Source organism: Nansenia antarctica (genome assembly GCF_963989245.1).
Source record: "Nansenia antarctica genome assembly, chromosome: 5".
NCBI lineage: Eukaryota > Metazoa > Chordata > Actinopteri > Argentiniformes > Microstomatidae > Nansenia > Nansenia antarctica.
Window position 1 is genome coordinate 53,303,712 of NC_137690.1, and position 12,464 is coordinate 53,316,175.

Genomic DNA, 12,464 nt, shown 5'->3' on the forward strand with positions numbered 1-12,464 from the left:
GACAGATTATCAGGTGATTGACATGACCTAACAAAATATACAGTACTTTCAAGAGCAACACCACAATATGATATTTCTGATATTATAAGGTCTGTCCTGTGGGATTGAAAAAAAGTATGTATCATTTATACAATGTAATGGTTTATACTGTGTACCTCATATGTCACACATATATCCAATGTGTTCATATAACCCAAGTTCACTACCTCTTAGGACACATAATACAAGGCAAAAGGCTAAATCACAGTCCAGACAGCATACTTCGTTTTCTTTCAACCAGTGGTCAATATAATACTGAGCCCAATACTCATAAACATGCATTTACTTACATGCCCAAAAAATGCCCACTAAATTATACAGATATGGCTCCTTTGTAGCAGGGGCGAATGTGATCACATACTGTCGGTGCAGCCTAGCCTTAAAACCCTTATGGCAGTTACCAAACGTTTTTCTGAAATCAGAGGAGGAGGAGTAGAAGATGATGGGATCCAGACAGGCTTTAAAGATGCTGAGGAGAATGGCCTTCATGCGCCAATGTAGGTTCCCCCACGGCCCCACCAGATGAGCCCATACATGTGGGACAGGTTATAGGGCCAGAAACACAAGGTGAACAACACCAGGGTCCCCAGCGCCAGTCCGATAGTCAGTCCCCAGCGCCAGTCCGCAACACCCCTACATATTCCAGAAGTTGGCGTGGTCTACCCCAACTACGGTGGGAATAGTTAGGACGCGGCCGGGCTATGGTAGGCATCTGATTATTTTAGGCGTGGTCTGCATCGTCCTGAACCTCAGTTAAATGAACTCCAATTAAAACGGCAATGCTGGCAAATACAGACATTACATAAAAGAATGCGCACATGCTATTTACATAAGATTACACACAAACACATACTTCCACTGAATACATACATCAATTGACATATTGAAATATAAACAATTTCAGGGGGTGTGTGTCTCTAAGGACTTTTCACTCCTGGAGGGCACCAGTAGGGGACAGCAGCGAGCTCTCTGACACTTCAGAATGTGCAGTTTAGCCATGAAGCTCCCGAAGCAGTGACTGAGCATACTCCTCACTGCCCTGGAGGAGAAGTAGAAGATGATGGGATCTAGGCAGGCGTTGAGAGTACTGCAGAGCAACGCTATGTCCCTCCACTCCTCACTCTCATTACGGACAAATCCCACCACGTGGGACACATTGTAGGGCCCAAAGGAGATGGCGAACACCAGCAGGGTGCCCAGCGCCAGCCCAATGGCACGCAAGCGGCGGCGGCGGCTGATTTTAGGCACCCGAGACAGGATACGGATGAAGTTGACGTAGCAGAAACAGCAGATCAGGAGGGGGATGCAGAACAAAACCACGAAGAGCTCCAGACGCACAGGGAGGAGGATGTTGAGTTGCTCTTGGGTGAAGTCCAGGTAGCAGGTTCTGGGGGTGGCGCTGGTGCTGTTACCATCACCGTCAATACCATCACTGACACTGTCTAAATGCTCGAGGGAGGGTACGATGTAGACTATACTGAGGTTGATGGAGGATGCCACCCAGCATAAGATGCTAGCCACTACAGCGTAGCGGGTCCTGCGACACATGGCGTATCTGAAAGGGAAGGCGACACCCAGGTAACGCTCCACGCTCACTGCGGTCAAGAACAAGGTACTGTTGTAGATGGTGGAGTAGAAGAGGAAACCGGTGAGAGAACACAGGATGTGATGTAGGTTCCAGTTCATGTTGTCAACAGCCTCCTTCATCTTGAAGGGCAGGAAGGTGAGGAAGATGAGATCGGAGATGGTGAGGTTGAGCAAGAGGATGTCTATGGGGGCAGGTTTGCGGCGCACCTTGCGACAGAACGTGCAGAATGCCAGGATGTTGGCAGGTACCCCAATCAGGAAAGTGATGATGTAGACGGACAGCAACAGGTGGCTGAATACCATGGCGATTACTCACAGACGCTTGGAGACTGTCATGAAACACAACTGGAGGGAGGGCAGAGCACATAGGAGTCAGTGACATCACTGTAACATCACCAAACAAATGTTTTATAATGATAATAACATATTGATTCTCAGACCTCTATCTTGAATGGATTGTGCAAAATACACAATAGCGTCGTTGAATAGATAATTGAATGGTAAAGGCATCATTGAAGACTGTTGTTGAATTTCACATTTTTCTTTCTCTCATTCCTATGTAGAACATGGAGTTCTTCAATTACTTTTTACTAACTACATTTAAATCCTCAAAATGTCTGGACAACATAGTAAAATCTACCAGAAGAGGAGATACAGTAAGTCTGGTGAGTGTCAAGGAGTTCTTCCTCAAACCACCAGACAATGTGATGAGCGTTTTACATTATGACTCTGTTTTTGAGATTTATGAGATTGTTTGAGATTTGGAAGAGAGAAACAAAATCTGTGGTAAATTGTCAATGCAACTAAAACTTGATCTCTCTTGATCTAAAATGATCTCTCTCGCTCCCCCACATAAAATGACAGATAAACTCACCTCCATGAATCTTGAGCATCGAGACCCAATGCACATGTAGCCATCCCACAGGATCTTTAAGCATACTGGCAGGACAGAGAGTGGACGGACGCTGACTGTCAAATTAGAACACTCCTATATTTGCATCAGCTAGTAATCGAGAGGATGTGCTGTTGGCGGAAAGTTAATAAGCTGCTGTTGCAATTTTTATTCCCAGAGCTCTGCAAACAATATCTCTGAGCAACCATTGATTGTTCAATGTGAGGTACATAGACATTGTGTTTGAATAATCAGTGTGAGATCGGTGCAATAGGTCCAGGTGTGATAAATACAGTAGGTAAGAGGTTATATACTGTCATTTAATTTTGATAATCTATATATGAGAGGGCATGTAGCTAATCTGGGGTACCATCCACTTCACCACCAGTAAGGCAGGAGTAAGGCAGCGTAGATACAATGTTCCACTCTCACCATAAAGGCCCCCTATGATCCTATTTGTCTCTTCTATACTATTAGTGATAATAGTATAGTATTATCATTTCTGTGAGGTTTTGTGTGTGTGGAGGTATGAATTTGGTCATCAATGTTTTATCCAGCTATCCTTAAATGCAATTTAAGATAATTACTCCATCTTCAATCTGCCGGAACCAATGTCACATGTCACTCATGTTTGTGGTCATCGAAAGATAATAGACAACAGCAATGACGTCACAGAAGGGTAATAATAGTTCTTATTAAGGACTTTATTGGCTGTAGGTTCTTATCAGCATAGAGTGATCACTGAAAACAAGCTTGAGGCTGAAAAACTCTAAAATCATGACAGATTATCAGGTGATTGACATGACATAACAAAATATACATTTGTACAAAAGATACATATAGTTTCAAAACATATGAAGTTTACACCCTTAAAGATAAATGTAATGGAGGGAGGCTGCCTTCGAGAGAAAGAAGGAAAAGTACACAGACTTGGCAGCTGCGTGCTCGCAAGCAGGGTGGAGGGCAGTCACCTATCCTGTGGAAGTTGGGTGCAGAGGCTATACAGGAACATCTACACAGCGGCTCCTGAGGTCGCTGGGGATCACAGGATCCAAGCTGAGAAAGGCGCTCAAAGACCTGGCGAAGGAGGCTGAACAAGGGAGCTTCTGGCTCTGGCTCAGAAGAAAGGACAAGGCGTGGGGGAAAGGAGAATCCTAGGGCTGGCTGCAGGGAGTGGCAGGGAGACGTCCCTGTCACTGCTCCACCACCTTGAGATGTTCCGGGATTAAAGGAGCGAAACATCAGTGAAGGGTGGCTCCCGGCTGACGACCCTGCAGTCAGCCCACTGGCACCGTCGGAGGTGCGACAGGCAGCAATGCCCAGCAGGTATACCCACCTGTGCTTTCATCTATCTAATCTGGCTTGCCAGTGACTACTGAGACAAGAGCAGTTGGCATCCAGGAAAGACTGGTGGGCTGCCAGGGAAGTCTGGCTGGCGGCAGGAAAGACTGCACCGGGGGTGGCGGGGCTAGCTACCCTTTAAACACGTCCTTGTAGCCTTGCTACAGGGACTCCCCAAACTAACTACAAGCAGAATAAGGAAAAAACAACCCGGCGGTCCACCGAGAGGCGGGATGGAAGATGGACCAATCAGGACAGATAACACGGTAACGACTGGAACGGCAACGACTAACGATCAAAGGATCCTGAGAGAATGCAGCTGTGGGTGGTCCAAAGTAACAACCTACTTGGGCCTGCGGATCCACCAGGGGAGGACAAAATGCGGCGGCAGCTACCAGATGCAAGCTTGCACTGCGCCAGCAGGTCAGACAAGGAGGAATCAGAGCCAGGTTGAGCACCACAGTGCTACTGATCCCACCATTGCATCCGGTGAGAGAGAGCAAGAACTGCCTCCCCAGCAGGATTTGCAACCACATCTGCACGACCCACAACAGGAGCATCAGAGCAGAACGTCAGGTAGAGAATCCACCAAAGAAACCCCAGAGAAGCCAGACCGGAAACCCAAGATCAAGTGGCCAAAGGCCAGCGACAAGGATTCATGGAGAAGCTTCGACGAAAGCTTACATACCACCCTCCAGAACAGTCTAAGAGGCAGCACAACGTCCAAGCTGAACATCTTCGGCCATATCATCTATGAGGAAGGCAAGGGAAGATTTGGAGAGATGCCTCAGAGGAGGACCGTTCCTAGGCAGAGCGGGAGACGGGAGAGAGAAATCCTCCAGCTGGTAAAGGAGCGGCGACGTTTGCGGAAGGCATGGAGGAGAGCTGAGGAAGAGGAGAAGGAGGGCTTGCAGAACCTCTGGAGTCAGATCAGAACCAGACTCACCCACCTGAGGCGAGCTGAAAGGACCAGGAAACGTAGAAGCAACAAGGAAAAGGCAAGGACGAACTTCTTCCGGGACCCGTTCAAGTACGCCCGGGGTTTGCTTGAGGAGATGAAATCGGGGAAGCTGCAGACCACCGAGCAGGAGCTGGAGGAACACATCAAGGACCAGCTCAGTGACAGCCAAAAGGAGAGTCCCCTTGGTTCCCCAGGGCACGTACCGCTCCCACCCGAGCCCTCTTCTCAGTTTGACACCACTCCCCCCAGATGGTCTGAAGTTAAGCAGGTGGTGGAGCATGCGAGAGCTTCATCTGCACCCGGACCAAATGGCGTCTCCTATAGGGTATACAAGAACTGCCCAATGACCCTGAAGCTTTTGTGGAGACTAATGGGCATTGCCTGGAAAACAGAATCCATCCCTTCAGCATGGAGCAGAGCAGTCACTACCTTCATCCCGAAAGAGAAAGACTCCCATAACATCAGCCAATTCAGAGGCATAGCCTTATTGAATGTGGAGGGGAAGATTTTCTTCTCAGTGATGGCAAAGCGCATGACCAGCTACCTCTTGGCAAACAATTACATCGACACCAGCTGTCAGAAGGCAGGCGTCCCAGGATTTCCTGGCTGCGTGGAGCACTCGGCTATGATCTGGGAACAGATCCAGACAGCGAAGCGGAGCAAATCAGACCTGCACGTCGTTTGGCTGGACCTTGCAAATGCATATGGGTCTGTTCCCCACCAGCTCATCCACTTTGCCCTCAAATTCTTCCACATACCACCGTGCATCCAGAGCCTACTAGCAACCTACTTTAACAACTTCCATGTATGCTACACAACCCAGGAGTTCTCAACGTGTTGGCACCGGCTGGAGAAAGGGATAGCGATGGGTTGTTCGATCTCCCCCATCCTTTTCACGGCAGCGTTTGAGATCATCCTAATCGGCGGAAGACAGATGGTCCGAGGAGTCAGATCCCAGTCAGGTCTGCGACTCCCAGCCCTACGGAGCTATATGGATGATGTCACCACACTCCTTCAGACAGCAGCGTGCACAGCGAGACTTCTGAAGAGGTTTGAGGAGCTCCTAACATGGGCCCGGATGAGGATAAAACCAACTAAGTCCCGCAGTCTCTCAATCAGGAAAGGAGTCCGGAATGACAACATCTCTTTCTCAGTGGATGGCGAGAAGATCCCGCTGCTAGTGGACCATCCTGTGCGAAGCCTCGGAAGGCTTTACACGGCTGACCTTTCTGACAAGCACATGGCTTCTTCTGTCACTTCCCAGCTCTTGGACGGCCTGAAGAAGATCGACCAAAGCCTCCTCCCAGGGAAATTCAAGGTGTGGTGTTACCAGTTCACCTTATACCAACGTCTCATGTGGCCACTGAAGTTGTGTGACATCACTTTAACAACAGTGCTGAAGTTGGACGCAAAAGCCAACAACTACATCCGCAAGTGGCTGGGCCTTCCCCGCTGCCTCACTAATACAGCGCTGTTTGGAAGAACCACACCGAAGCTCCCACTGAAATCCATCAGCCTGGGCTATAAACAGGAGAAGGTGAGACTCGTGTTCGAGCTGAGAGACTCACCCGACCCGTTTGTCCAACACAGCAAGGCCCAGGTTCGCACAGGACGCAAGTGGGATGCCACGCAGGCAGTTGACCAGGCCATCAATCGCTTGAAACACCAGGAGATCGTCAGGGTGCTGCAGCCAGGCAGGACTGGTTTTGGATGGGGATCAGCACCCAAGATGTGGTCCAAGGCAACGAGGAAGGAAAGGAAAGATCTAGTGATCTCCGAAGTCGTAAAGATCGAAGAGGAGTGCTACAAAATCAGAGCCGTGGGCCAACAACAGCAAGGAAGGTGGACAACGTGGGAGGCTGTGATCAACAGAGCCATCACATGGAAGGATATGTGGAGGCTGCCCCAAGCAAGGCTGAGCTTCTCGATCAGGGCCACCTACGACACCCTTCCCAGTTCCCGGAACCTGCACCTCTGGTACGGCACAGAGGAGACCTGCCAACTCTGCAACGCCAACAACCCAAACTTGCGACACATCCTCTCTGGATGCAAGGCGGGACTGACGCAGGGTCGGTACAGATGGCGGCACGACCGGGTGCTGCGCAAACTAGCGGAAATTCTGGAAGCATGCAGACTGGAATCAAACAAGAGCAGCCCAGTCACATCACAGCAGCGGATCCAGTTTGTCTGGCATGGGGGAGAAAGTCAGGGCAGCAGCACGAAGCAGTGGTCCCTCCTGTCTCCTGGAGGAGAGTGGAACATGAGAGCTGACCTCGATCGACAGCTGAAGTTCCCACACGAGATCACATCAACCTCCCTTCGGCCAGATGTCGTACTCTGGTCTACCCCGATGAGGACAGTCATCATGGCGGAGCTGACCGTTCCATGGGAAGAGGGGATGGAGGCTGCCTTCGAGAGAAAGAAGGAAAAGTACACAGACTTGGCAGCTGCGTGCTCGCAAGCAGGGTGGAGGGCAGTCACCTATCCTGTGGAAGTTGGGTGCAGAGGCTATACAGGAACATCTACACAGCGGCTCCTGAGGTCGCTGGGGATCACAGGATCCAAGCTGAGAAAGGCGCTCAAAGACCTGGCGGAGGAGGCTGAACAAGGGAGCTTCTGGCTCTGGCTCAGAAGAAAGGACAAGGCGTGGGGGAAAGGAGGATCCTAGGGCTGGCTGCAGGGAGTGGCAGGGAGACGTCCCTGTCACTGCTCCACCACCTTGAGATGTTCCGGGATTAAAGGAGCGAAACATCAGTGAAGGGTGGCTCCCGGCTGACGACCCTGCAGTCAGCCCACTGGCACCGTCGGAGGTGCGACAGGCAGCAATGCCCAGCAGGTATACCCACCTGTGCTTTCATCTAAGGGTTTATATGTCTCCTATGTCACACATACATATCCAGTGTGTTCATGTAACCCAAGTTCACTACCTCTTAGGACACATCACACAATGCACAAGGCAAAATCACAGTCCAGACAGCATACTTTGGTATTTTTCAACCAGTGGTCAATATAATACTGAGCCCAATGCTCATCAGAATCACAATTAGAATCAGAATTATTTTTATTATCAAGTATATTCGCGCATACAGGAAATTTACTTGGTGTGGTTGGTGCCTAGGACATAAAGATAAAAACAATAATATAATAAAACAACAATGTAATAAAACAACAATATATATGTTTTTTTTTAAATACAATGACAAAGGGGGCAGTAGGACAATAATTATGTAGGCTGTAAATTAGAGTAATGTAAAACTAATATACGTAGATTACATTGTCAGTTGTACCCGTGTGCGTGTGCGTGTGTATCATTGAGAGGCATGTTTGTGAGGCTGAAGGTTGTGAAGCTTTTCAGGTAGCGTGAGGTTTTGGTCTTGATAGACTTTGGAAGAGGTGGTGACCGGGGGTGGGAAGGATCAGCGATGATTTTTCCTGCTCTCTTACTGGTCCTGGAGTGGAACAGGTCATAAACATGCATTTACTTACATGCCGAAAATGCCCACTATATTACACATGCTCATTTTTGGCAGACGTCCAGCTGCAAATACAGTAAGAGTGCATAGAATCATAGCATAGAATGCCTCTGAAATCAGAGGAGGAGGAGTGGAAGATGATGGGATCCAGACAGGCATTAAAGATGCTGAGGAGAATGGCCTTCATGTGCCAATGTAGGTTCCCCTACCAGATGAGCCCATATACAGTATGTGGGACATTATAGGGCCAGAAACACAACATAAACAACACCAGGGTCCCCAGCGCCAGTCCGATAGCCTGCAGGCGCCGCGGCCGGGCTATGGTAGGCATCTGAGACAGGATACGGATTAAGATGAAGTAGCAGAAGGAGCAGATCAGGAAGGGAACGCAGAAGAGGACCACAAACATCTCAAGGCGCACCGGGAGAATGACCTTGAGCTGGGCGTCGCTGAAACTGTCACTACAGTGGTAGCACCTGCGAGGTTGAAGCACTGCATGACAAAGGCAATACTGCAGTGAGCCAGGGATGCCACCCAGACCACCACAGTGGCCAACAAGGAGTAGACGGTCCTACCCGGGTCCTTGTATCTTATTGGATGAGCCACACTCAGGTATCGTTCCACACTCACACCAGACAGGAAGAGGATGCTGGTATAGATGGTGGAGTAGAAGATGAAGCCAGTGACAGGACACCAGGGTTTCCGTTAGAAAAATTTGCCGTCGGACATCGTGTCCGGGAAGAATTCGATTTACCGGACAAACGTGATATATTCCGGTCATCATATTAAAATATAATAAAAAAAAAAAAATTCAAAATCATATATTTTTTCTCTCCAAATCTAATATAGCTGTTTGTCGCGGTGATTACTGTTGTGTAGCGGCCTATATATGCCATTTAATGTCTATTTCTCATCCGATACGATTAGATGCGAGCTATATAATATATAATAATATAACATGATTTGACGCATGCGCGCTATGCCATGCGTCAAATCCAGCGCTGAACGGGTCCAGCGCTCAACGGGCGCCTCACTGGGAACTGAACAGACAGCATCGATCAATGAACGGACTCCACATTACGTTAACTGAAGTTTGTTAAATTGTTTGGGATTAATGTGAGTTTTCTATTTTCTCTTTACAGTTTTACCCTTTTTTTTTTAAAATCAATAAAACAACGTCATTTCTATAAGTCTCGCTGGTTGGGAAGGCATTTCGTTTAGCTCGGGAGTATGACAATGGGAAGAACATAACTGTTTATTGAGAAACAATTGATAGGCAGTCTGGGATACGTATATAAAGAAATACCACAATGTCTAGATGTATAACATTTTATTGAACAGTAACAGTGCAAGCATGTAGGCTACGGGGAACAGGGATTTTGGTCAGTAGGTCCTTTGTACAGAGGGCGTTTCTCTCCGACAACGCGTTCCCAGGTACCATGGAAGTCATAGGTAGTCCAGCACACTGACAGAGAGACAGACAGACAGACAGACAGACAGATAGACAGACAGACAGACAGTCAGCTTACTTCTACCCTTTTGAGTGGAATTACTCCTTTAATTAGCTGTTAGCCATCTCAAAGCCCCCTGAGCTGCTCGTCAACACTGAGAATAGACCACATTATAGAAACCAAAACACCGTTTTTTAAATCCACAGGGAATAACCGAGAGTGTAAGGAAAGGCACACCCAGCGCTGTCAGTGGTGGGGAGACTTGAAGTGGCTTTGCTTGATTTCCATCACAGATTCAAGGATTGAAACACTGATGAAAATAGGGAGTAATAGTGATGGGATTATTTTAGATTATTTTAGATTAGATTAGATTAGATTAGGTGAGATTCAACTTTATTGTCATTGCAGAGTACAAGTACCAGACAACAAAATGCAGTTTAGCATCTAACCAGAAGTGCAAATAGTGATATAAAAACAAACACTTAACTTTCGGGGAAACTGCTAAAATTAAATAAATTAAAAAAGAAAGCGACTATTAGCACCGCCGAATGACAACAAACGTATGAGTAATGAGTAAAACAATGTCACTTTTATAGTATGTTGTTTAACTTGCCGTTCGGTCGCCATGGCTCTGGTGTGTGTAGCAGCTTCAGCTAGCTGGCTGGAAACTTCTAGGGGTGCGTTCGTAAACACGCTCTGAGAGCGCCGGAGCGCACGCTGGCTTCGATGTCACAGAGCGACCGAGTCGTTCGATTGGACGAGAGGCGTTCCGCGAGTGCTGATCGGATTTCCAGAGCGTGTTTACGAACGCACCCAGCCAGCTTTAGCGAATTGTATTCAAATAGAATTATTTTCACCGGACAATATGTCCGACGACTTTTCAATTTGTCGGACTTCACCAAATGTTACCGGACAAAGACCGGTAATTGCCGGTTAACGGAAACCCAGCAGGACACAGGAAGTAACATAGGTTCCAGGTCATGTTGTCACCAGCCTCCTTCATCTTGAAGGGCAGGAAGACGAGGAAGATGAGGTCAGAGATGGTGAAGTTGAGCAAGAGGATGTCTAAGAGGGTAGGTTTGCGGCACACCTTGCGACAAAACATGCAGAATGCCAGGATGTTGCCTGGCATCCCAATCAGAAAGGTGATGATGTGTAGACAAACCGTATGAAGCTGCAGGGGTGGTTCTCTGTTACTGGGTCCGTCATGTTGGAAGGTAGTGACATTGTAGTCACTGCGGGAGAGAGAGAGCATTATGCTTTACAGATGGATCCGCTCAAAACTGCTGGGTCTATATTCTTGCATCCAAAGCTCTGTCTATACAATTGAGAGTACGTCTTCTTTTATGTATTTATTTTTAAATAATTGTTGGTGATTCCCCTCACTATCATGCCCCAACACTACAAATAATGACAACACTTAAACCAATTAGTACCATGCATATGTTATCAAATGTGTGAGAATATAATTTATTCTTTATTATTGTTTATTTATAGACTGAACACATTTTCATCTTGCACTCTTCATTTATTGAAAAACATGAATGTAATAAAAAAAACTAAATGTGTCTGACACTGAGGGCTCAAACTTCTCATCCCCTTGCCTCCCCCTTTCCTCTCCCTTTCCTCCCCCTTCCCAACACTAGATGTACAGAATGCTTATAAATCTGAGGAACTCAATCTTAGCATTCCTGTTATTACCAGAATCATTTCCAGTGACAACACTGGTCAAATTGTGCCCTCTAGTAACCAAATAAAGGCTTACATCTGAGTTGCAAGTATGACAATAGTCATAGGATATTTCTCAATATATAATTTGATTTGAATTTTTATATATATATATATATATATATATATATATAATATATATAAAACCAAGCTGACTTGGAAACGGACAGTTAAAGTTTTTCTTTTTAATAAAATAATCTAGAATTTGCATTATTAGTCATTGGAATATGATGATGTACATTTAAGGCGAAGGAAACAAAAGATCCAGTCCATAATAATAAGTGGATGAGTATTGTAATTTGGTCAATGTAGTTCTGCTCCAGACACCTCGTGAGCTTAGAATTATAAGGTTCTATCTCCGTTTAGGGTAGTTCAGAGATATTGAGCGTCAACGTTTTTACATTCCATTATGTTCTGTGAGATGGAACCTTAAAAAATGTAAACATTTTAAAAATAACACCACACCTAATGGATCAGATTATGTAAAAAAACTCAATTTTGAACAAAAATGGAGATAGAACCTTATAATTCTAACGTCACGACCTTTCAACATAGCTCTGTAGGTGGATTTGATGACAGGCTGATTATTAAAATGAGATCAAATATGATTACACACGTATGAAGCATTCCAATGTCATAATCGAAACTCTGTGGAGAAAAGGGTGAGAAAAGGTCATGATCCAGACAACTGACTGACAATCGATCAAGCGACTAATTTCAAGTGTTAGTAATGAAATTTCCCTGAAATTGAGTGAGTTTTACTCACTTCTGGCCATTGTGATAGATATGTTCCTCAACTGAAGCATCACTTTTCATACACACACTACTGTGATGAGTAGTAACTAGCAAGAAATTATGCAAGTCTATCCATACAGTTGAGTCAGCTATTGAATCTCTTGTCTTGTCATATCTTGTGAGAACTATTAACCCCTCTGAATCTAATTCCATGTACTAATGACAAGGCCACTCAGAACAGAGATAGTATACACATC

General features: G+C 46.4%; 1 protein-coding gene and 1 pseudogene across 2 annotated transcripts; both read right to left on the minus strand.

Moving 5' to 3' along the window:
• Positions 1–939: 939 nt before the first annotated feature.
• Positions 940–1,929, minus strand: LOC308158134 (free fatty acid receptor 3-like; the record flags this gene model as incomplete). Its single annotated transcript, XM_080531731.1, has 1 exon — positions 940–1,929. One exon carries the CDS (start codon positions 1,927–1,929, stop codon positions 940–942), a length of 990 nt encoding a protein of 329 aa, XP_080387857.1.
• A 6,569-nt stretch (positions 1,930–8,498) lies between these two features.
• Positions 8,499–10,999, minus strand: LOC308158135 (free fatty acid receptor 3-like; annotated as a pseudogene). The gene is made up of 2 exons: positions 10,701–10,999; positions 8,499–8,987 (listed from the first exon to the last, which is right to left on the minus strand). The product of its transcript is annotated as a free fatty acid receptor 3-like (transcript).
• Positions 11,000–12,464: the final 1,465 nt, after the last annotated feature.